Source organism: Hippoglossus stenolepis, chromosome 9 (genome assembly GCF_022539355.2).
Source record: "Hippoglossus stenolepis isolate QCI-W04-F060 chromosome 9, HSTE1.2, whole genome shotgun sequence".
Taxonomy (NCBI): domain Eukaryota; kingdom Metazoa; phylum Chordata; class Actinopteri; order Pleuronectiformes; family Pleuronectidae; genus Hippoglossus; species Hippoglossus stenolepis.
In genome coordinates this window covers 5,433,788-5,459,677 of record NC_061491.1, presented here as the reverse complement: position 1 = coordinate 5,459,677, position 25,890 = coordinate 5,433,788, and the positions used below count along the sequence as shown (strand labels likewise).

General features: G+C 41.3%; 4 protein-coding genes and 1 long non-coding RNA gene across 6 annotated transcripts; 2 read left to right on the top strand and 3 right to left on the bottom strand.

The window, feature by feature from the left end:
- The first annotated feature begins 74 nt into the window (after positions 1-74).
- On the top strand, positions 75-6,034 carry gucd1 (guanylyl cyclase domain containing 1). Its single transcript, XM_035165797.2, has 6 exons — positions 75-447; positions 581-665; positions 1,113-1,278; positions 1,372-1,463; positions 1,570-1,811; positions 4,915-6,034. The coding sequence occupies exons 1-6, from the start codon at positions 441-443 to the stop codon at positions 5,004-5,006; spliced, it is 684 nt and encodes a 227-aa protein (XP_035021688.1). The 5' UTR covers positions 75-440; the 3' UTR covers positions 5,007-6,034.
- Positions 6,035-6,951: 917 nt separating this feature from the next.
- Positions 6,952-11,881, bottom strand: upb1 (ureidopropionase, beta). Its single transcript, XM_035165796.2, has 10 exons — positions 11,592-11,881; positions 9,668-9,839; positions 9,455-9,542; positions 9,255-9,349; positions 9,006-9,164; positions 8,766-8,935; positions 8,299-8,380; positions 8,151-8,193; positions 7,452-7,606; positions 6,952-7,127 (listed from the first exon to the last, which is right to left on the bottom strand). The coding sequence occupies exons 1-10, from the start codon at positions 11,693-11,695 to the stop codon at positions 7,044-7,046; spliced, it is 1,152 nt and encodes a 383-aa protein (XP_035021687.1). The 5' UTR covers positions 11,696-11,881; the 3' UTR covers positions 6,952-7,043.
- Positions 11,882-12,204: 323 nt separating this feature from the next.
- LOC118115268 (uncharacterized protein C22orf15) lies at positions 12,205-15,187 on the bottom strand. The gene is made up of 5 exons (XM_035166337.2): positions 14,880-15,187; positions 14,492-14,578; positions 14,177-14,299; positions 13,623-13,697; positions 12,205-13,491 (listed from the first exon to the last, which is right to left on the bottom strand). The coding sequence occupies exons 1-5, from the start codon at positions 14,902-14,904 to the stop codon at positions 13,355-13,357; spliced, it is 447 nt and encodes a 148-aa protein (XP_035022228.1). The 5' UTR covers positions 14,905-15,187; the 3' UTR covers positions 12,205-13,354.
- Positions 15,188-15,992: 805 nt separating this feature from the next.
- adora2aa (adenosine A2a receptor a) lies at positions 15,993-25,185 on the bottom strand. Of its 2 annotated transcripts, XM_035166940.2 has the most exons (3): positions 24,876-25,185; positions 20,898-21,362; positions 15,993-18,351 (listed from the first exon to the last, which is right to left on the bottom strand). In XM_035166940.2, exons 2-3 carry the CDS (start codon positions 21,233-21,235, stop codon positions 17,349-17,351), a joined length of 1,341 nt encoding a protein of 446 aa, XP_035022831.1. In that variant the 5' UTR covers positions 21,236-21,362; positions 24,876-25,185; the 3' UTR covers positions 15,993-17,348. The 2 variants fall into 2 exon arrangements, with proteins under 2 accessions (XP_035022831.1, XP_047197453.1); XM_047341497.1 differs by lacking the exon at positions 24,876-25,185 and having other exon boundaries at positions 20,898-21,535.
- Positions 20,962-22,153, top strand: LOC118115641. Its single transcript, XR_004697590.2, has 3 exons — positions 20,962-21,236; positions 21,419-21,506; positions 22,061-22,153. It is a non-coding gene; the product is annotated as an uncharacterized LOC118115641 (long non-coding RNA).
- Positions 25,186-25,890: the final 705 nt, after the last annotated feature.

Genomic DNA, 25,890 nt, shown 5'->3' with positions numbered 1-25,890 from the left:
ACCTGTCACAGATTCAGGGGTGACTCCTCCGCGCCGCACGGGGGCAGCATAGCTTCATTTGACACCCACACATCAGATGCTTGTTGTGTGCTAGCAAACAACAGAGAGAGACTAACACAGCTAGAGATAGAAGCGCAGCCACAGAACTGACTAATATTGGGACTGTCTTTATTTTGATCGCATAATTGTGTAGTTGAAAAGTAACTGTATGTCTGACAGTGGCGTGTGTCGAGGGCAGAGCTTCGCTGTGTGAGCAGGGAACCAGAGAACAGGCTCGTGCATAGTGTTAGCCTGGTAGCTAAGTTAAGCTAAGTTTGCATTTGGGCAGCTGGTCTCTTCTAGTTAGCATCGATGAAGAAACCCAGTGCCGGTGTAAAACCTCTGAATAAGACTGACCAGCCTGTGACAGTTAGCTAGTTTCTCAGAAAGAAAACAACAGAATGACAGGTGAGTGACACGAACTCATGTTAACACCTCAAATACTGGATTACATTAAGCTAACAGTGGTGTTTTTAAAGCAGCGCCCTTTAGCACTTAACTTAATGTGTGAGGGGTAATAATAATAACCTTGTTTTCCCAGAGGATGCCATCCTGCTGAATGTACCGGTCATTCGGCAGCTGTACCACTGGGACTGTGGGTTAGCCTGCTCCAGGATGGTGCTGAAGTGAGTCCACATGGAGCTACTAACATACAAACTATGATAACTAATACAAGGTCAATAACTTAGCTCTATGTGCTAAATGTGTTCAGAAAAAACATCATACTGAAGCCCTACCTCCTAGTTTCTCTGAACTGTCACACAGAAGGGTCCAGAGGTTACTCAGCCAAGAGAGAAGATATTCCAGTGACTTTCTCATGCATGTCCCCAGGAATAATTTGCCATAGCCTTGTTTACAGTTCCACTAAGTTATGTGAAAGAACAACACAAGTTAAACGTCTTAGAGAGGGAATAGTCGTGTGTTAAAATATTTACACCACGTCAATATTGAATAACCTTATGTATGATCTTATAAATAAGCTTTTCACGGACCCCCTGGCAGTGTGCTATTTGAGAACCACTGCTATAGTTAACCCATATAGATTTACAGTCTCAAAATATCTGATCTTGCAGGTACCTCCACCCGGTCGATGACGAGGAGTTTCAGAGAGCATGCTGGGAGCTGAAGCTAACAGAGAGTGTGTGGACCATTGACCTGGCGTACCTCATGGGCCATCTAGGAATCAAACACTGCTTTTGCACACAGACTCTGGGCGTTGATAAGGGTTTTAAGAATCAGGTACTTAACTGAGACTTAGCTGTCAGTACTGACCTAAACAGCTGTGAGTTTGTGTCTGACACTGTTTTTGGTTTCCCTTGGTGTGGTTTGCAGTCCTTCTATAAGAAGCATTTTGACACCGAAGAAGACCGAGTGAATGAGCTCTTCTTAAAAGCAGAGAGCAAAGGTGTGGTGGTGAGGAAATGGTGAGTGATCTGTTAATCATTATTCACTTGGACAAGTGGCCGGTTTTTGATTTACCCAGAGTAAACCTAACATGTCAAATGTGTCTGTGGTTATCTCACTCTACAGTTCAGTAACCATTGAGGAAATCCAGTCCCATCTGGAGCAGGGCCACGTTGCCATAGTGCTGGTGAACGCTGTCGTCTTGACATGTGAGCTGTGCTCCTCGCCTGTCAAATATTGTTGCTTCCTGCCCGTGGGTCAGAAGTGTTTCTGCAGGAAGCCAGAGTACCAGGGTCACTTTGTGGTAGTGTGCGGCTTCAACAGGACCACAGGCTGTATTTACTACAACAACCCTGCGTATTCTGACAGTGAGTAATCCCATATGTCTAAAGCACAAGATGAATATCATGTTTAAATTTAAAAAATTACAGTATCAGTGGAGTACAGGAAAAGTTGCCATTCACATTTTTGAATATATATCAATAGATGGTGTCACCAGTTATATCAGCACTTGCCCTAATTCTTGTTTATTAGTTTACAGACAAAAAAAATTACCAACAAGTTTCATCGTAAAAAAAAGTTAAACATTTGCAGTTCCTAGTTCTTTTCAAATGGGAGGATATTTTGCTTTCGTCTCTTACTTGTTTGTACATTGCATAACATTTGGTTTTTTAACTAACCAAACATAAAACAATGTCTCCAGCTTTAGGCTAAGATAACTGGAAAAATATATTGATAAAGATAATCAATATTTGCAGACACAGAAAACTAAATATGTAATCAATTCATCTAAAAACAATCCACAGATTAATCTAAAATGAAAATCCCAAATCCCTTCCAGATCATGTTGAAAATGGATTATTTTTAGTTTACCATATCAGACAGAGCCACAGACACGGGAGCAGCGGATGCTGCCCTCCGCCAAAAAAAAAAAATCACTTCCTGCTTGGCAATTTGTCTTCAGAGAAAAAGCACAACAATTATTTTGTTGCTGCAATACCTTATATGGAGCTGTATTAAAGCCTAATACAAGTGTCCCAGATTAAAAAGTGCCCTGTCCCAGATTATCAAGTTCAGGCAGATTTTTCTTTTTTGGCACAAAGAACACTGAACACTGTGCCATGTCTCCTCTGAGTATGATATATCCATTATTTCTCCTGGTAGGGTTAGAAAACATCTTAAGGATTACAGAAAGTTATAATACTTTGATCTAATGTGTAAAACAGACATCAATTTATAAGTCGTTGAAGTCAAAATTGCAAAAAGTGTCCCAGATCACACAAATTCCCCCTATTCACCCTCTTACTAGATCTAGATGTACAGCAGCATATGAAGGAACCCAAACATATGCCTGCCATGCATAGTTACCACTAAAGGCAAACGTATGACTGAGGCTGACTGAATTGTGATTGGTTTTACTGGTTAGACATGAACAACAGTATTGGACTAATTCGTAGTTAGAGATGAGGACACTAGAGGAAACGTTAAGCAGTCATCAAGTTATAAAGTAGCGTAGATTTTTTAAATTGTCTAAACAAAAGAGAGTTGGGCGCCAGACAGGGCTTCTTGACTTTTCAATTAATTTAAAGGGGACATAGCATGCCCATTTTACCACAAGTTGATATGGTTCCTTGGGGTCTTAATGAAATGTCTGTAACATACTTTGGTCAAAATACCACAAGGATCATATAAAACAGCACCCTTTTTACCCTGTCTAAAACAGCCCTCCACAGAGCGACCTGTTTTGAGTGCCTGTTCCTTTTAAATGCTAATGAGCCAGCTCCCCTCTCCCCCATGATTTTAAACGATATAAATTACATATTTTATATGATATAAATTATCAAATATGCATCCCATACTTTGTATGCCCTTCTGTTGTCCTGGAGTTTTAATTTTCCCAATCACATAATTAAATGTCCCCTCTGCCCATCCACTACAAGCACACAAGCAGACAGACAGAGAGAGAAAGAGAGGGGTGGGGGGGCTATGAAGACCATCATTTACCCCGAACCCCGACATTCAATGGGTACAACAACAAGCGGAGAAAGCAGAATCGCGGGCTGACCTTATATATACAGTCTATGGGGCTGACCAGCGGAGAAATGCTCGTCCGTGTGAACAGCCAGGCGGCTGCACGCTTCGAAACGGCGCTGCGCTGCCTCGCAGCGGCCTTCCGCGTCCGTGTAAACCCGGCGTAGCAGTGGGGGCTCTGTGTGTTTGTGCCAGTGTTACAGTAGTGCTGAACACTGCGGAAGTCTTCCACACTGCTGGCTGTGTGGCGTTGACACAAATTCCAGCTCACGCATTTGAGAGAGCGGTCGCGCCAGAGCAGCTGCTGCAGCCTCCCAGTCCCAACGATCCAGACAAATGCCACATGTGAGTGAATCGCGGGCTGACCAGCGGAGAAATGCTCGTCCCGTGTGAACAGCCGGCCGGCAACATCAAGACCGGCATTCACTATCATTCAACCTCACTGAGTCCTCGGTGTCCATTAATTAAACAAATGAAAGAAGGACTCCAGATAATTGGTGATCTTTGAGTAATCTGAGTTCAGATGATGTATGAGATTATGTGTGTGTGGGGAGGGTGTTCAGGGGGAAACGGTTCGTATGTTGTACTGTGTTCGGTTCTTCATAGTCCGATCAGTGGAGGGGTGTGTGTGTTGGAGAGGGGAGTTAATGTCCAATGAGAGTGGAACATGATGGTAATGTGTGTGTTTGAGGGGGTCCTTTAATCTCCGAAGTGAAAGATGAGGGGTGAATTAACAAGAAGCAAACAGAATAGGGGAAGCCAAGAGAATTTCAGTATGGAGACAGACTTAGCTGTTGTAGTTCAACCGGGACAGAGAAGACACGGCCCAAACTGAGCAGGTCAGACATCCTGCATGAATCCACTTCATCAGGCTCCAGGGATCAGCTCATTTGTCTCTTTGTCCCAAGAAAATTGGGAGAAACCAGCCGGTTCTGTGATCTACTGCCACTATTTCCTTTGATTTTAGTCACTTTTCTTCCTCTTTTAGCACATATGTCCAGAGACTGGTTTATCTTTACAACTATCTCCTTCCTTCAGTTGCTCTCCCTCCTCAGTTCTCTTCCATGCAGCCTTTGCTTGATTTCCCCCTCACAGGTGTGTCCAGTTTATCATCTCCCTTGCCCCTCCTTCTTTTCCTCTTCAGGTGTAAAGGGCCATTCTGTGGATTTAATTTTCTCCTCACTGCTACAATAACATCTCATCCTTGGGTTAGCATGTGTCTGTACATGTAGCTGTTGAGATATTTCACTCAAAACCTTGAATCTCCATATCAGGAGGTCACCTATGTTTGTATCTGGAAACAGTGAATATTTGTATGACATTCAATGGAAATTTAGCCAAAGTTTGGACCAAACAGAAGACCAACATTAACCCTCTATAGAGCCAGCGTGACTATAATCCTCTAACTGTGTGTGTGTTTGTGTGTGTGTGTGATCCTAGGGGTGTGCTGCACCAGCGTCACTAACTTCGAGGAGGCTCGGCGAAGCTACGGGACAGATGAAGATATCCTGTTGATCTTTAAGGAGAGTTGATGGACAGCGATGATGATGATGGTGGTGGATTTGGATTTCACTCTTCCTCGGCTCATCATTGTTTTTGACCTCTCACGGCTGCAGGTCTCCATACCTGGACACCTGTCAGCTGATCCCTTGGACTATTCCCTCCGGTGCTACCAAGTCGGACTGCTCTCTAGAAACACACACGCTGCAGAATGCTTACACCCTCTTGAACTTGACCTCTGATAGATTAACACCTGGAACATCTAGAGTCAAAGTTTTTGGTTTCTTTTCACACAAGCAGATGATAGTTAAAAGGAATTGTATTGTTTGTTGAATTTTAACGGCTGCAGTTGGCTAATAGATAGAATCTATTGAAATATGTGAGCAGAGGATTTGTAGACCTGTGAAACTACAGTGGATGAAATGTGGGACTCAAACCTAGAATAGGAAACACTACAACACAGTGTTTATAATTCAGGGCTGATGCTGTTTCTCAGTTGTGCTTAGTGCTGAAGTCTGAAGGGGTCCTTCTGTAGCCGCCCTCTCGCCTCTACCTGCCTTGTAAAGAATTCTCACTCTCCTCTCGGTCACGATTTATTTAAATGAGTCTATCAACAGGGAAAACAGGAGCTGTCGTGTTTTGAGAGTCTCAGGTAATTAATGCCCTGAAGTGTGACATTGTGCATCAAATGACAAAACTAGTTTAATGCAATATGGATCTGTGGATCTCAATCTGCCTGCAGAGGAGCATGGACAGACACAAAGAAACTCACCATTTGCTGACAGCAGTGAGAACTATATCATTTCCACAATGTCACCGAGTTGTTTTATTTTTTAATTTAGGTATTATGTATGTATGTACATTTTTGCACAACACTTTTCATACCAGATGTAATTAAGTTATTTAAAGATTTTACCATGAAATTGCTTTTCTGAATCTTGCGAAAAGTAGTTTCCTCTAGTTGTGCTTCTTGGTGAGAACAAACTGCACATTTTAAACTTTATTTTGTATTAAACATAGAGCTGCATTTATTATGTCATGATTAAAGGATTTGAACACATTGTTATGTTCTTGTCAGTTTTCCTGGTTTAAGAATGTTTAGGAGGCTGGTGTCAGTACTTTTTGGTTGGTTGTTTGGAGGTTGTCCACCTGAAGAATTGAAACACTGTATATTTACTAAATAATTATGAAATTAAAATCTAAAATCTGTACAGTAAATAATAAGAACTATATCATTTATGGAAGTAACTTGATGACAAATCCTTGTCAATTTCTGTACCATGTAACTGGTTTGTTTTCATTGGTCTGATAACAAATCTTTTGTCCTTTCTTTTGCTCAGTTTCTGACAGTAAATTTATAATGTGAGGATTTGTCATAATTGTTTTCTAAAAACAAATGTGTGATTGTCCCCACCCACCCTAACATGTGAAACGCTGCTAACTGGGCAGACGGATGTACATGTCCACATATTCCAAAATAGTGTCATTTGAATTGATGATTATTTTGACCTTTTTCTTCTTGTGCCTCCTGAGGAAAGTAAAGTGATTGTCTGGTGCTCACACTGGAAAGTCTGAAGTTTTTACTGTTACTGATGAAAACTTGAATTCATAAGTAATAAAGGACCTTTACTGCTGCTACAGCTTGACGTGGTCGGATATGACCAGTGGCTTACAGCAGCAAACAAACTGAAGACAGATGCAGCTGTGTAATGACGTTACTAAGTGACATCACTAAGCCAGTTCACTGACTCTGACTGTTGTGTTACTGTTGGAATGAGTTGTAGCATTTAGCATTAACCCACAACATAAAGTTAAACCTTTGATTGTTTGTCAAAATTTACTTGGCTTTGCTAAACTGTTTCCTCAAACAACAACCCACATGAATTCAAAGCTGGAATCAATCAAATCCAGATGACTCAGAACAGGGCCATGGTTTGATTTCATCTAGTTTTATGAGGTGAAACATTGACACTGTGAATCAGTCACACACACTTTATTATGACGATGAACACAAAATGTAACTTGGTGTGTTTCATTCTGATATGGCCGACAGTAAACGTGTGTAATGTCTACTCCTTCACTATGTTGGGTTTAAAATCATGTCTGACAGCCCTGGTGAGTTCCTCTGCGTATTCAGCGTACCTCCCAGTCATCTGCAGAGGAAGCATACAGTGACAGTACATGTTAGTTTATCACAACAGTGTTCACCCAAGCAGAATAAACTAAACTGCAAGTAAAAACCAACAGCCTTCTATCTATATATTATAGCTGTTGAATACTGCAGTGTAGTAAAATGTACTATATTTCTCTCTGAATTGTCCCGTGACGTATGTGTGTGTAAATCTCTTAAAAACTTGAGCTTGTATATAAAACCTCCCAACGACACTTACAATACGAGCTGAGATGAATGAGCTTAATTAACTCCATACATTTTTATGACCACAGCTTTTGAAAATGCAAGGATTAGCTGCCTTAACCTTAAAACTCCATTTATCGCTGATTTGTCTGTTCAGGTTGAGATCCATCTCCACCACTAGCAGCCCGTCACGGGTCCGAGAGAGGCCCGGGGTGCGGCTGCCGTCAGGAGCAGCCACGTAACTGGATCCATAGAAGAGTCCGAAGTCATGGTGAGCTGCAGAAAGTCAGGAGACACGTCTTTCACTGGTACTCGTATTAATGCACATAGCTGCTCAATGTATGTGAGACCACAACTCTGTGACCAGGAAAGTATTAAATAAACCAATCAGTAAATGAAAAACTATACAGCAGCTGACCTGAAATCATACATTGTTAGGATATTAAACTGAAACAAAAAAGTTGTAAAAACACTATAATCTTTTTTTTAAGATAAAATCTGTAATGAAAAAGGAATATGTATTCTACTAATGAGAAAATGAATCCTGGTCATGATAAATAGATAATTATATAACAGCAGAGGTCAAAATAGACTTGTAACATTACAAAATTGCACATTTATTGATTATTTCTGACTGATGACTTATTTCTAGTTTATTTGAACGTTTATTCTCTTCACTTGCCCTGTAGATACATTTAAAGGACCAGTTAGCTACATGGTTACAGACTTATGTTTAGTAACATTGAGGTTATCTATTAAACCATAATCACAATTTAAATAAAAAGAAAGAATTCTGAATTGAAGGAAATAAATCTTGCACCTTTTTTTCCATCACCAGATGTGAATTCACTTTTGAAAGTTTCCTGGAGAGAACAATGCAAACATCCCGTTTTTTACATGATTATAAATGCTGTGCATGAATCATGTACAATATGTGTATTATAACAGACAGATGAGAGTGAACCTACTGTCCCCACACGGTTGATTGCACAAGTAAAACAGTGGTTGGCTATTGCTGCATTCCTGGCCTCTATAGGCCACATGGGCTCACTGTTAAAAATAAACAACAAATATTATTAAAGTACATATAACATATTAATATATATCAACAAATGTATACAAAATTTGCATCAGGTTATAATAACATTGCAACCAGGGGTCCAGGGACCCACACAGTGCGCAGACAGGAGTCTGGTTGTATTAACCTGCAGCATGTTAATGATACTTAGACCCTGTTCAGACCTGGTAAGCATTCGTCCTGAGGGATCTGGTCATTACTGGTCAGCACTAAGCTCATGTCTCAAAGCACCCAAACACAAACATCAACAACAGACACATCTATCAACAGACAAACTTAACGCTGACCAGATCAGATCTCTCAGGACAGATGTTAATATCAGGTCTGAACGGGACCTTTCTCGATTCAGTCTTTTACCTGAGGGCTCCCACAGTAGCTGAGGGGTTGAAGATGATCTCAGCTCCATTCATACTGTACAGGAACCAGTTCAGAGGGTGATGCCGCCCGTAGCAGATATTCACAGCTATCTTACCGAACTGTGTCTGGAACACTGTGTGGCCGGTGTCGCCCTCCATGTAATATGTAGACTGTAACAAAAACAGTGAACACTGCAGTTTGACTGTGGATCCAACAGTTAGAAGGAGAACATCCACCCACCTCATTAAAGTCTCCAATCCTGGGAATATGATGCTTCCTGCTCTTTCCCAGTACATTTCCAGAGTTGGAGATCACCACTGCTGTGTTCCAAAGAGTGTTGTGCATCTCCTCCCGCTCCAGGATTGGGGAAATAACCACCATGTTGTATTTTTTGGCCAGCTAATAACAGAATAACAGTGTTTTCAGACTTGCCCCTGCAGTGGATCATATCTGTGACCCTGTAGCAGACCTGTGTTCCCGTAGCCTCACCTCCTGGCAGAAGCGCGTGGTGTTTCCCTCTTCAGCTGACTCCGCAAACTCCGTCCATGGTTCTTTTTCACGGGTGCAGAAAGCAAAGGGCATGGCTGTCAACAGAAACATGCCCGTTTGTTTTATATGGATCATCTGATTTGCAATGTGAATGAACATATTATTTTACAGCTGTTATTGCGACTCATGGAAGTACACACTCCAGGTCTCCTGAAAGCAGATGATGTTCACACCACACATGGCCGCCACCTCGACCATTTCACCGACCCGGCTGTGCATGGCATTGATCTGTGGAGGGAACATCCACAGTATCACACTGGTCACATCAACTGGGTTAAGAAGAAATCCATTCTATCAAACATCTCACAACACAAACACGTCTCTCGGTTTTGATCAGTCACATGAGTCCTGACCTGGTCCAGGATGGGTGCGTCAGTGGGCAGGACAATGTGGTGCTGTATGAGTCCCACCCGGATCCTCCTCGCCGGCCTCAGCTGTTCCAGAGCAGCTTCAAACCCATAACCCTTCAGCTCAAAGTCACGTTCAGAGGCGGCGTCCACAGCACAGGCCGGGAGCTCCAGCTTCCTGTGACGGGCAGAAGATTTAACGTTAATTCCCACCAACACAACAAAGTACAGTCTTACAAGTCTTTCATCAGTGTTTCTCAGGCCGTGGCTTTAAGTCTATAGTGAGAAGTCAGCAAAGCCTTTGACATCATTAGTCGACAGAAAATAAACCAACTAATATTTTGATCATCAGTCAGTTCAGACATCAAGAAGAAAATGACAAACACTAACAGGTTGTAGCTCCACGGACATCAGCTTTTATTCGTCAAATTAGTCAGTAAATGTAGTTTTGGACAGTTGTTGGACATAAGTAATTTGAATATGTTGCCTATAGAATTCTCTTATGGGTCTTTCCATGTCAAATAATTTCAGACTTCAAAAACTTCAAAAACTCTGTATCGAGGGTATCTTAGTATCGATATCTGAAGAATTGTTACCAGCCTCCTCAATCTTTGTAGGAAAGAGGGACAAACATGTACAGCACACAATCTTATTTCTATAAGGCCCTAACTTTGGTAAAAAGGTCTAAAACAACTAAACAAGAGTGATATATGAGCCACCATGAACCCTTATGTCCACTTCGATATGATATCAATAACTTTTTTTCTGTGAATACAATCTTCAATCTACAATCTTAATTTAGTACATGTAATTTGACAGCGTGCTTATTAAAAAGTTATATGTGGAAACTGTTACATTTCAATTTCATGTTTTATCTGTCATATGTACATTAACACAGGGTCACTGGTCCAATGAAAAGCATTTAACAAGAAGAACTGATACTCAAGTCCTGTTGTTTAAGTTACATGGTCAAATCATAATAGCTTATTTTCCAATAAAGTTATTTGAATTTTCAGAGTATCTAATTCTTTTTGAAATGCACAATATAAAATGTAGCCACTCCACTGAATATTGAATAAGAGTTGGTGCCTTTCTCTAACAACCAAAACAATGCTATTGTTTTATTCATTATATCTTTATGTCTACTTCAAATATTGGCACCAAATTAATAATAGATTGCATTTGCAGAAAAATAATGACTGATTATATATGGTTGCAATGAAATTGGTTTATAATGCACTCACTGTCTCTCCTTTAGGAGTTTAGCACTTTTCTGCCAAAACTAGGGAAGAAAATCAATAGACGTGCAGTATAAGCTGTTAATGATTCAGTGGCTCTGGGAACCTGCTCACCTCTACCCTGCAAAGTTAAGAGAAGCTAAGGAGAATCAAACTTCAAAACAAGGCGTTTTTAAGAGTTTAAAAGTAAATAGTAAAATTATTTTAAAGGCTTTACTTCTTTAAACACAAACATTACAAAATGAACAAAACAGGAGACTGTTGTGCCACTTTCCTGGAGTCGGTCTGATTTGACACTAGATTGAAACCAACAAAACAATTGAAACAATCTGCAGATGAATCGAGGTGAAAATAGTTGCAGTTGCAGGCCTAGTTTGTGTTCCCCCTCTTCTTCAGTGCATTTCCCCCCTGGTGGATTAATGCACATGTGACCCATTCATGACCCATATGTGGACTGGTGCAGCTCCGCAGGTTCAGTCTGCGTGTTCTCAACACAAGTACTACTGAGTGACAGGCAGATATAAAGTTGTGAGGCCTATTTGTGTAAAGTTTGAAACTTTGTAGTGGTTGTGTGTGTTACTGCAGCTCTGAGCACACAGACCAAAGTCCATTCAACTTAATACCAACTGACCGCCCGGTACAAACAGAGCACTTTAATAATATCTTAATAGTAATGTGACATTGCTCCTCACGTAGTCTCCCTCCCGAACAGGATCCTGGAGACCTCAGACAGCTCCGCGGGAGGCAGGTGACTCCGCAGACACTCCTCCAGGGACTCGAACTCACACGCCGACATGTTGCGCTTTGTTCGGATTCTCTGCTTCACGGCTGCGGCTGTACGGTCCTCTGTGTCGGTGCTGTCTGTTGGTTAACTGTCTCACTGCTTATATAACCTGCACGTGTCTTCAGGGAGACTGACACAGTTGTTTGTGTGGAAACGAAGAGCCTGCTCTGCGCCGCGGACTGTCCCAACTGTCGCTGCCGCTAGGAGGCGCCCGCCGCCTGAGTCAGGAGCATGAGGTGGTTGTTGGTACAAAGTTCAAAGTACAAACACATGTTTACATCTGTAAATACACAACTCCGTTCATAATGAATCAACTGAACCACAGATGACTCTCAGTGACTTTTGATTCAACTAATCACACTCAGTTACTGCACTTAATGTTCTCAGACTGAAAATAATCACTTTAATACAACATAGTTAATCCAATTTATCAAATGATATATATATATAGTTTATAACACATTTACACGTTTACATATATGTGCACTATATAAATATATGCAAAGTACTTACACAGCATGTTTTCAAACAAAACAGAACTTTAATACGACATAATTAATACAACATAATTAATACAACATATCATAACAACAGAAGCAGCTTTACCCAAAACACAAAAAGGTTTTCACTAAACTGTGCTACATCTCTGGCTCCTTGTGTTTACAAATCCTCACATCACAGTGTTTCACCATGTGTCAGTAGATCCTTCAGTCATCTCTCAAAGTCCTTTTTTCATTTCAGAATTTGTCTACTTTTTAAATCCCGACTAACATTAGAGTATTTTACATACATCCAACATATTTTCACAGTGTGATTTGAGTTTATTGCAGTTATGAAATCCTTCTATTCATTTTATATTTTTGCTAATCCAACAGTTTTGCATTAATTACACTCACTATGTCCAACCAGTGAATCCCACTGATCCTGGTCACGTCTCACACTGAAAACTAACCCCACAGTTTTGTGGGACCACTGACAGTTCTGATTTAGATCCATTGTTAAATGTCTGGTGAGGAAATCACAAACACATGCTGACTCCATGCAAACATGAATCTTCAGGTGCACAGGCAAACAGACAGACAGCAAATGTAGCATCAGTGGTCTGTCGATAACAAAGCCAAAAGCATTCTGCCAGTAAATCTATGATGTCATGGTATTTTTTCATTCTGAGAACAATTCATTTTTATTTACTTTTACTTTATTGTAATTTTCTATGGTATTATTGTCACATTCTGCTGACGTTTTTGAATATTCTTTCTGCTACTGTTTAATATAACAAAATGTAATCTTCATGCTGTTGTTCTTCTACCTGATTTACATCTGGATACAGATGCTGCTGCTATTGAGTTGGAAGTTACATATCTATTTATTTATGCAGGGAGTTCCTCGCAACATCCACCATCAGGTTGCTCAGAGGTTTGGGGAATAGACACAAATAAGCACAAATAAGCTTGGCAAGATATTTTTTCAAAGCATTATTACATTAATACTGTTAAAGATACTGTGAACTTATATTTTAATACAGAACTACTCAGTCAGTTAGTAGCAAGGGAACATAGGCCTCAATTTCTATTTCTGATGAGTCATTCAGTGGATGCATGAGTCAGGTTTTCTGTCAGTTCCTCGATAGAAAAGTGTCAGACAGAAATCTGACAGAAAAGTGTGTAGTGACTATTTCATTCTGTGGCTCTTGTTGTTCTCAGAGATGTTCTTGCTCCTGGTTTGTCTGACAGGTAATCCCCTCTGTGTCCGTCCTCTGATCTGTCTGTCTTGCTCCGTGTTGGGGTTTGTTAGTTTCCTCAACAACTCTGCATCAGAAGACATGACAAACATAAACTGAGGTACATTTTGACCACCAGGAGGCCTCAGAGAGCCACTCCACTACTACTGGTCTACTGGTCAGTCAGTACAGTTCCTCTGCTGTGATGTGAGTATTCACCTGTTAACTCAGGATGACTCTGGCTGTAGTTGTTCAAGAGAGACACATATTTCCGACCTCCAGTATCTTCATCTCCTGGAGGAAAGTAAAGTCATGAATTCTAATAACTTGACACTGAAATATACTTTTTGTTAATGTACAATACTGTCATGAGCAAATCATGAAGAACCATTCATTTAAAGTTTCTTTGCAAAGCTCCATTTAGGGTTGGACAGGAACCTTATAATTACTTGTCAAACATTATTGGTACAATGCACCATACTTGTTGGCCTTTTCAAATATCTAATCTTGCAATTAAACTTTTCAGGCCAGTGATGTTATAGATCTATTATATTATGTTTATATTATATTAGATACATTTTATTTAATAAATGGGCATTTGTGCATTTCAATTTCTGCTGATGGGTGGATGGAAGGCTGGATGGATCGGTGGATGTATGGATTGACGGATGGATGGACAGATGGATGTACAGATGGATGTACAGATGGATGTAGAGATGGATGGATGGATGGATGGATGGATGGACGGACGGATGGACAGACATCAGACTTACGGCAGACGTGTAGGAGGACGTAGTATTGTCTCTGGACCAACATGCTGCTGGCCGGAGCCACACTGTGCTGCTTGTCCTCTAAGTTCATCAGTGAACCACTGCTGTCCATCAGGTCCACACACTCTACACAAACACCATCTTGGTTTTAGTTTCTTCCTACATCAAAGAGTGACTCAATTTGACGGCCATCCATCCATCCATCCATCCATCCATCCATCCATCCATCCATCCAAGAAGGATTTTGTGAGGAGGACGTGTGACCCCCCCCTGTCCCCAGTGGAAATGAACAAGACTGCAGTCCACTAAAACATTCACCTTTAAAGTCCAGACCACACCTCTCCTTTACATGGCGTATGAAGTTTATCAGCTTACAGTTCAGATTGAACATTTCCATCCTGCTGTCTGTCAAGACATTTCAAACATTACAGATACAAACACTTAACATTCAGATCTGAACTTTGATTATTTCATAACACACGTTTGCTCTCTCTGTGCTCTCACAAAACAAACCAGTTCACAATAAATACTGAGGGCTAAATCAAAGCAACCACTAACTGACACATTTACTGTAGTTCAGACGTGTTCCAGCACATTCAAATACATAATCATACTTTAAATACCAGGTCTAATCTTGCTTTTTTTTTTACATGGACAGAACAATGTTTTCAAACCAGACAGAATGGATGCATCTAACTTTACTAACCTCCAAACAGAATAGTGACAAACATGTTCTGCTCCTGTAGTTTAACTCCTCTGATGCAGCCTCGACCTGGAATCTGAAGCGGCTGTTTATTCCAAAGAGTCCAGAGAGGAACGAGCTCAGACTGGACTCACAGAGCAACAACAGCGGTTGTTAAGTCAGTGATGCTTTGTGACAAAGACTCGGCTCTGAGGGAGAGGCTCTATGAAGTGGCCTGGATAATGTACACACACATACACAAAGAACCACTCACACAAACACACACGTTGCATCCTCCTCTTCTTCTTCTTCTCCTTTTCAAAAGTCTTTAAAAAAAAAGAGGACAAGGGACGCCTGTTGCTTGTATCCATGGAGACCAACACTGGACTTTACAGCCTCTTTTTAGACACTGATGTCAAGACTGAGTGAAAAAAAGAGGTTTTATTGTTTCCCGTCACAGATTGGAACTAATGGGTTTAACGGCCCAGCCCAACACTGAATCCAGTTTTAATCTTGACTCTGGAGGCAGCCAAACATTACTATTCAGTTTGCAAGAAAAAATACTTTCTGATTTCCCTCTGTGTCCGGTCTTTATGCTAAAATGCTGCATATTTACGACAGACTTAAGTATGTTATCGATCTTTGAGTGTTTTTCCCAAAATTTCAGAATATTGTCAATAAAAAAAACATTATTAGAGCGGCAACAATTTATGTTTTTTTTATGCAGTTGAGTTTCCTCATTGGATAGAGGTGAAACAGCATGATATTTCTGAATGATAATCTTGCAAGGACGCCGCTGAGGGGGACAAGATGTTGCCACACAAGACAGCGGCCGAGTGCGAAGACTCGGGAGGTCTCTGTGGCGAATCTTTCAAAAAGCATTAAAGACCCCAGGGGAAGCTTTCAAAAAGACAACTCTGAGCCCTGTAACCTGAACTCACAAGGGAAACTCCAGCGGAAGCTGAGAAAATAAAGACCTCCAAAGATAGTTCGACTTAATGAAGTATTTCCCAGAATGAGCAAACCAGAACTGTGACTAAATTCTGTGAAGTATCAGATCTTATATGAAACATGAGTCTGGCTGCATGTTGAGAAGTTCATAAATCTACTGAATAATGTAAATACAGTAAGTACACATTGAAAACATAAAGCCATTTATTTAAAGACAGAACTTTGTGCCAACCTCCTCACAGAAGGTGATAGCTGCACTGGACTGAGGAGGGACAAAAAATCTTCCATCAGTTTGATTTAAGTCTCAAATCATTTACAATCCATATCAAACCATCCCTCCATCACTCCTCAAACTATGTCATACTTAAATAAGCACACAATCAAGTCACATGGTCCCACTGAGCAAACACAAGGTTACAAATCAGCATCACATCAACAACTTTGACGTTTATGCTTTTAAAAATGTGAAATTTTTAATATTAACACATGTACAGTCCTTAATTATTTTTAGTCCAAAGAGAAACAGCATCGAGCCCTAAACATAATCACAATCCATTCATCTGTGTTGGGAGTGCACGTAAGTCGCTGCCAAACAGCTGAAATCATGATGTAAAATAAAGGGTGAAAGTAAAAAACCTTTAACATTTGCAGATACTTTGCTGTACAGGTTGGTGGCGCTGTCTGTGCACCGTGCAGGGCCTTAGGATGGGGTGAGGCTATAAATGGGTGATGATGCATTACAGCTGAAGAAACAATCCTCTGCTCGTACTCCATGATGGCTGCACAAGATAAAATCCATCAGACAAAGACTTTATATCCACATCCCTTAAAATGTAAAATATTTATGAATCAGATACGTTTATCTGCAGCCCGAGGCCCGTTCACATCAGAAGTGGCATGATTCACATCTACATCCAGTGACTATGGGACATTCTCTCAACCTTCAAGACAGACATTACTCGAGGTCCATATTTGGCTGAGCTTTGGTGGGTTTTGCATTTTCATTGGACATTAAAAAACACGCATTTGCAAAGAGGAAGAGAAAGTGTTCAGTGTTTTCTCCTCTGCTGAAATTAGAAGCTTGAAGTTTCTACACCCTAAAGTTAGAAGTGGCTCAGTGAGTTTAAACCACTTCTGTGAAGCAGCACAAACTCTTTGGGAAACTAGCAGTGCTTATAGACTCTTATTAAGGTTTAAATTAGAGAGAGAGAGAGAGAGAGAGAGAGAGAGAGAGAGAGAGAGATTTAAGTCATCTCACTGATGGTGTACATCATCTGTTGTGTTCATTTTTGCGTCCATCGGTTGTTAGAAACGTCATCAACATGCTCACTTGATCGCGGTGAATCCTGTGGAGGTTCTCCTGCTGTTTTCTCACATCTGCTCATTAGGACGTTATCCAGAGTTTTTACTATGGGGCTGTCCGGAGAAACTCCAGAAAGTCCAGAGCCTCACACTTGGGCATTTGCATTTTTACATACAGCAACTTAGGATAAAATCCAGTGCATGTCTGAAAGCAGCATCAGTTAACCCCCCTCCACTGCATCAGGAAACCTTCGCCACCTCACCACAGTAGCTCTTCCTGTCGTGTTTATTGAACAGTGATGCAACCTGGTCCTTATCCTCCCTGACTACAGGTCCGCTGCAGTCACACTGCTGCTCCCCATACTGTAGGTGATGACCCACTGGGATCTGAGTTTGTCTGAGGGTCTGCAGTGGACACAGCTCCATCTTAGGACAGTGGGAGATGATGACTGACAGAGAGGGGTTAGATACCGCCAAGAGTCCTCCCCCTACAGCAGAGATGTGAGCAGGGCAGCTGTAGGACCTTTCACAGTTGCTGCCGCTGCTGTGCTCAGTGAAAAGTTGAAAGCTGAGGCTGTTCGCCTTGAGCCTGATGGAGTCTGTGATGCTGTTGCGAGTGGAGTTGCGTTTACTGCTGCCACTCTCCAACAGCTCCTGCCGTCCAAGGATGTGGCGCTGGATAATCCTACGGAAGGTCTTCCGGAACTCCCGGATTCTGTAGGCATAGATGAAGGGGTTGACCACAGAGTTGGCGTGAGAGAGGATAATGGCCACATACATGATCCAGGCCGGAGGACGATGACATTTGGGACAGAAGAGGGTGAAGCAGTTGATGATGTGTAAAGGCAGCCAGCAGACAACAAACAGCCCTACAATGATGGCCAGAGACTTGGCGGCCTGCACCTCTTTCTGCAGTGTAGAGCGCGACTTCTCCCCGTGAGCGGCCTTCACCTCGATCAGCTTGAGCTGGTAACGAGCGGCCATGAAGATACGCAGGTAGATGGCCAACATCAGCAGCAGAGGAATCTGAACGCAGGCAAAGAAGTTGAAGTAGACCATGTACTCCATGTCCACCACCTTCTCGAACAGGCACTCCATCAGGCCGGGTGCGCAGTCGGTGCCGTTGCCCTCCTCAGGCAGCCTGTGCCAGCCCATCATTGGGGTCAGACCGATGATGATGGAGAAAACCCAGCAGATGGCGATGATGCCTCGAGCCCGCTGGCCTGTCACCAAACTGTTGTACCTGGGGAGGGAGATGACACAGCCGTCAAGCATCCGCTGTGTCTGTCAGCTCGAAACTGACAGCGTAATGGGTCTTTTAAATGTATTAAATCTAAATTTATAATACTATTGCAATGACCTTTCTAAACCTGTTTAGTCTATATGGAATCGACTGTTCTCTTGTCGTGTGTTAATGCTCCAGAGCTACTTCAGATTTATACTTTGTCATTAGTGAGTCCTCCTCACTTTTATTGTTTCTGTGCTGGACGTTGTGTGAGGAGCTTTTTTTATAGTCTATGGTGCAGAGTGTAGTTAGAAAACTTTGTGTTCATCCTACCTGGTTTATCTGCATTGAAGATTTTATAGTCATCTTTATTACTGGTCACGTGTGTGGTTGATATACTATATAAGTTTGAATGATTTACTTAACTGCTGTTATTTTTTCATACATTACATGTTCAGAGGTTAAGCCACCGACCCAAGTTCACAACTTTTCAAAATAAAAGCTCCTTAATTCAGCTCGATATAAAGCACTGCAATGTTGTGCTTTTACTTCGTAGACTAATTGCTAAAGAAGAAGTGATTCTATGAAAGTTGCTGCCGTGAATGTCGGTAAGTTATGATGAAATACAAATAATCAAATGATCAAAATGATCTGGTGGGACAGATATTATTGGCCGCAGGCTGTCGGTTAAGTACTACTTATATTTTTATTTCCATTATAACAACCAGTCTGACAGAGCTTTAATATGACTGTTCCTGGTCTCTCCCCTTTTCCAGATCGTCCTCTAACCAGAAGGTCGGCGGTTTGATCCCCGTTCCCCCTCATTCCGTTTGTCGAAGTGTCCCAAATTGCCCCTGACAGCTGTGCAGGCAGTGTGTGATTGATGTATGATAATCTGCACATAGATACATTGTACTGTAAAGCGCTTTTAGTTTTCATCCAAAAATAGACCATTTGCTATTTACTTAACATAATGTACGTTTTGATTTGGCACTATACAAAGATTAATCAAATAAGCTTCCGACAATAACATGCATGGAATGAATAATATTTAGTCCTCAGCATTTTAATATCGCCCTCATCTGGTTTCTCGGTGGAATCACTTCTCGTCCCGGAACTAAAGGAGAAAGAATAAATAAACAAAGCCTTTCAGGACTCCTCAAAGGAAGAGTCTATTTTGAGTGCAGCCGTAGCACAGTGTGGGAGAGCAGCTGAGACCTTTGGCTTGTTTCTATTACATTCTTAAGATGTTAAAGTGCAAAGGTTAATGCTGCAAAAACAACCGCCTACATCAGGGACGCAGAAAACAAACGCACACAAATCCTCATGGATCTTCAGCAGAAGAAGAGTGAAAAACAGGAAGATAGATCTCCATACAGCTCTGAGGTTGAGCAACAGCATCACTGCCGGTCAGCATGTCATCAGACAACAGGTTTAATGGTTGGAGACCACCCGAAGGGAATGAGTTCCAAGCTGTCGTTCAGCATAAACAGCCAGATGAGCCAATGTGTTTTAACAGTTAAATCATAAAGTCAGATTACACAGGGGCTTACAAGAGGGTCGCACAGTCTGTATAAGCAATTAGAGCAATATTCCTTTCGATTGCTCTTTGGGGACGTGGTCTCGTGGGAGACGCCATTTCTGGACACACTTCAGATGATATGTCTTTGCTGATAGTCTGAGATGAAATATGAAGTTCTACTGAGAGACCCACGCTGCCTGGGAGCAAGAAAAAAAAAGCTAAAGAAAAATACATTACGGGACATTTTAAATGTGTTCTTTTTCTTTAAGGTTATTTTACGCTCTTATTTTTTTCTTCCACAATAAAGAACCTTTACAGCAACCTTTTTATATAGTTTCAACTGGAGGTCTTACTGTAGTTATAGCTAATGTATAATGTGGTAATACTTTATATATCAGTTATTAATTAAAATATTTAGTACAACTTTTGTGATGCCTTGTTTTTCCTTTTTTTGGTGGTTGTTAACTTCTGTCATTGTTAATAAAATGCTGTTATAAGTGTTTATAGCCAGCCCAGGTCTCGTCTGTAGGAATCTATATTAGTAAATCATTATTCTATCAAGTCTGCCTAGAACACGTTGACAGTAAATAGATATTAGTTCAAGTAAATCAGGGGGTTTTCACAACCTGCTGACAGAAATTTGATTTATTACTGATCTGTAAAGCATTAATTAATAATTTATTAAATTGATAAATGGTGTCGATCAGAATTAGTTATTTAGGCTTGTGAGAGAAAACAATATTAATGATTATGGCAATAAAATGTCATCAACTGTAATACAACAAAGGTTATAACACATAGAAGAGTTTAAAACCACAACCTTCCCTCAGGAGCTAAAATCAGTCTTTATATTAAACAGAATTAATAATATGACATGTATTATGATAATTATCAATATCAACTGATATGACATTTTTTATCTTGATATAATTTTTGGCCATATCGCTTATGCCTAGTGATACCAAACCTTTCTCTGTTTTTCTCTGACTGATATCTAACTAATTCAGTAAGTCCTCAGAGGGGTGTCCTCTGGGTCACTGACCTGAGCGGTATCTTGATTGCAATGTAGCGGTCTACAGCGATGGCCAGCAGGCTGAAGATGGAGCTCTGAGTGAGAACCAGCACGAAGCAGGCGATGAAGAGGCAGCCGTAGAAGTTGGAGCAGAACCCGATGCTGATGACGATGGCGAAAGGGATGGCCAGGACGCCCACTGCGATGTCAGCCACCGCTAGCGACACCACGAAGAAGTTGGTGATGGTCTGCAGGTTGCTGTTGAGGCACACGGCCCAGCAGACCAGCACATTGCCCAGCACGGAGAACCCGGCGATCAGCAGTTCCAGGATGATGTAAAAGCCGGAGGCGACAGGGTCTTTCGGCATGGTGAGACAAATGGCGAGGTCACTGATGAGGAGGGAGGAAACCTCGCCTCAACGACCATTGCTGCTGTAGAATAATCTATCATTCCTTCTCAGTCCAGACACAGGACACAGGCGCCTCCATTCTCTCCTGGTAACAAAGAAAACAACATTTTAAAAAGCTGCTCTGCTGTCCTCTCTCCTCAGGTCCGTCCTCTCACTGTAGTTTCCCACGGACCTCTCTGAGATGATGCCAGTAACCCAACTGGAACCTTATGTCTCCACAGATAGAGAGGTAGGTGCAGAAGTGAAAAAGAGGAAACGCTTTTATAATCAAGGAAGTGAATTTCAACAGACGCGCACATCAGACATTTACCATAGTTACCAGTTGATGTGTTGTACCAGAGCTGCAGTCCCTTGGTAGGTCACAATAAAAACAGACTCACAACAACCGAAAACCACTAAACAAATTACACACACACACACACACACACACACACACACAGTTGTGCTCCCATGACTTTAGAGGACATTACATTGTCTTATATTTATTTCCTGGAGACTTACTCTAACCTGAACCTTAAAACATGTCTTCACCTAAAATTGAATGATATACGTTATTGTGTCCTTAAACTTGACTGTTTTGTCTCACTACCAAATAAAATAAATCACTGTTTGGGGAAAAAATGTATTCTACCACTCCCACGTTACTTCCCGATAAAGTTCAAGACCAAAAATATTTCCATTTCTACTCAATACAACCCATCATCAGACCAACTTCTCTGTGTCTGTGGGGCTACACATGGTTTCATACTCTCATCTCAGTCTAAACCACTCTCCACCCCATAGGGTCTGACTTCACTGGAACGATGCGATATGAAATTATGTGAAAATACGGGAATATCATGCAGGATAGGACAAATGGATGGATGGACGGACAGACAGATGGACGGATGGATCGAAGGATGGATGGACAAATGGGCGGCTGAACGGATGATGGATGGATGGACAAATCATAGATGAACAACATTTCATCTGGAGGATAATATTTAACCATACTGTGGTTTTGCAGCTGCTGCTTGTTTTATAATGTGTAAATGTCGTTGGATGAATGCATCTTTTCTTCAGTCGTGGTGCAGACCTTTTTCCTCCCATGCCTCCGTCATGCACTAATCTTCTCAATTAGTGCATGACATTGAAGTTAGATTCCGTGATACCCATGATTCCGTCTGCCATAAAAGGTTCACGAACAGAAATCGGCTGTTTTTGTGGTGCATTATTCCCTCAGAGGGAATGTTTCTTGGGGTTAGGCAGAGTTTTAGGAGATAACAGCTGTACTGGAACACAGAGGTCTTTGCTCTCCCAGTCAGGCTTTTCCCTTCGGGCCGGATCAAACCGATACTAAAGTCTTGTTATTTCAAGGATGTTAGATACCCAATGTTCCTTTCATCCTATGTGACTCACAAATAACTTTTTTGTTGGTTTCTATCCTCAGAGCAGCAGTCTTCATTTGTCCTGATGTTATGGAGTTCAGCGTTATGTTGCAGTGGAATGATGATGTTTGATGCAGCAGAGATGCATCCAAAACAAAAATCCCCTGGGAAGAGTAGTGGAAATAATCTATCTGAATACTACGCCAGCAATGCACCATAAAATAACAAACTATCCTGAGATGAAATGATGAAACTGAGAAACTCCAGGGATTAGTGAAATAGTGAGGTCAGGACTTTCTTAAAGACAGACTCTGGTTCACATTAGACAATTTATGGCATAAGCTTTGCTGAGAAACTAAAATCAGGAAATATCTTTATGTTATGACACATGCGCAAGATGTTTCTTTTAAATTATGAAATAAAATTAAGGTCTATTAATGTTTGAGTGGATTTGCCCAAAACCCTTCGAGAGCACACCAAGAAATCAAATCACCTCATTGTTCTCTTGCTGCGCCACAGAGAAGGCACAGTAGGAGCACATGTCCAACCTACAGCTTCCTGATAACAGACAGTGTGACTGCATGCAGCTGATGTTCGCTCAAAGTGACAACATGGCTGCTGGCAGAGCGACCACACTGTGTGTCAACCAGAACTGACAACAAGACTCTGTCCCCAAACCAAACACTGACACACAGACAACAATACCTGTCATCACGCTCTGACCATTTAGTACCATGTTATACCTTGGAGATGAAGAGCCAACTTTCCTATATTAAATGTTTGTGTTATTATATGGTGTTAGACTCTGCCCTCCTGATCTCCTGCAGACCTAAAATGAGACTTGTTTTGCTCTGGGCTCATCAGTCTGGATTTGGTCTGGACCAACTTTAGTCCTGGTTGATTCAAACATGCCTGAGGCTGACTTAGGAGCTGACTCCACCATAACCAAGTTTAAACTTATATATAAGCTTCAACATAAAGATTCAGTTGATTATGAAACAAAGCTTTACTTGCCCCACACTCTGAGGGGGACCACACTTTTTTCTTAGAGAAACTTGCATAAATAAAGTAGAGTGACATTCCTCCGCCAAGACCCAACAGTGCCCTTAAACTAAATCAAGCTGCACCAAATTGCCCACACTCATAGATAACAGTTTCCTACGTATGCCTGATTTTTTTTATTCTCTGAGAAATCAATTAAAAGGTCAGGAAATGCCCTATCTCACAAAGTTAAAGGTACAGTGTGTAGCATCTAGTGGTAAAGTTGGATATTAAAACCAGATGAATACACCTCACCACACCCGCTATTTTCAATCATGTAGAAAGAAACATTAGCGGCTTTTGGTAAAGATAAGAATGGAAAAGCCATCTTTAAAGCCATTGTTTGGTTTGTCTGTTCTGGGCCACTGTAAAAACATGGAGGTCTAACGGGAGGACCCGCTCCGCACAAAGATATATACAGGTTGTTATAAGGTAACGAGAACACAATGATTCTTGGTGTCGGATGATTACAAACCAATGACAAGACAATTATGCTTATTATACGTAATTTCTGCCGAGATTCCTCTATATCCTGCACACTGGCCCTTTAAAGAAAGTGAAAAGAAATTCCCATGGTTCTACCCCCTGATCCAGATCCACATCAAAATGTATGGTGATCTTCCCTGACCCATCCTTCCACAAAGTTTCATGCTAATCTGTCTGGTAGGTTTTGCTGAATCTCGCTTGCAAACCAACCAATAAACGTGGGGGGTAAAAAATAACCTGCTTACAATCATTTTAAAGCATTGGTGTTGCATGAGCTTGAGTACTTATATGTTGTGTACTTATATGTTATGCTCTTATGTTGTTTGAGTACTTATATGTTAAGTATTTATATATCAACTCTTGTGTCCACACCGGGGATCAGAGAGAATCAGCATTTCAATCCTGCCCATGTCCTGTACATATGGCAGATATTGTCAATAAAGTTGACTTTGACACAACAGCATCATCTAAAGCTTGATCATGTCATGTGATCAGATGCTGGTCAGTGGACACACACGGTTTATGATGTTAAACTTTGTATGTGAACATGTAGTAACTGGACTGTGAGTCTGTAAGAACACAGAGCAGCAGGCAGAGGATGGTGAAGGTGTACATGAGGCATAATGAATACATAAATAAATAATAGATACATCACAACATTCACACTCAGAATCTCACGCAGAATCAAACTTAAAATGACTCACCTGGTTTTTCTTGATGCTCGGGACCCAGTGTGGAAAAGTAAATCTTTATAACGAGCTGATAAAATCGCTCCAGCTAAAAGATGAAAAGTGCAAATAAGAGTTTCCACTTCCCGCTGAGCGACACGTGTGAGGCTCCTCAGATCAACATTAACAACCCGCCTCCGTGCACATGACACTTCACTTCAGTCCAGATCATAAATACACGATGAGCACGGATCGATGATCAGATCAGATCTGATCGATGCGTCTGTTTGACACCGATTACCGGCTGATTCCCTTCACACATGTATTAGACTGGTTCTCAACCTCCCTCCCTCCCCCTCTCTCTCTCTCTCTCTCTCACACACATACACACACTAGACTGGTTCCTTTCCTCACTCTCTCACACATACACACACACGCACACGCACACGTTCCTCTCTCTCTCTCTCTCTCACACACACTCACACAGTGTCATGTTGTTCAGAGGACATTACATTGACATACATTGATTTCCTGGAGACTTCCTCTAACATGAACCATAGTTACTACTTGTCCAAGCCAAACCTTAACCTTCACCCTAAAAAATAACCCAGCATTTATTAGTGTGAAAATCTACGTCTTCACCTTGATTTACTTAATTGGGACTTGTTTTTTGTCCCCACAATGGAGACATGTCCTCATAATGTGACTGTGTAAACAGATTAAGGTCCCCACAACACGAGTACACACACACTTCCCTCCTCATAAACCATATTCAGGCTGATGGTGACTGTTTCCTCTCCAGGGGGGACCCGTTAAAAGCTCCTGTGCTGTGTGCACAGATGAGTCTGTTCATGACTCACTATTAAAAGAGACCACTCCGCCAAGTAGTTCATCTGGACCTCTTCTTATACTAGAGACCATATATCCAGTTGTTAGCCTTGTGAACGTCTTCAATTATGACATATTACTACATTATATATATTACCTATCCCATGCACCAGTGTAAAGACTTGTGGTGAAGGTGCCCGATCTATATCTTTAGGTTTGGTTA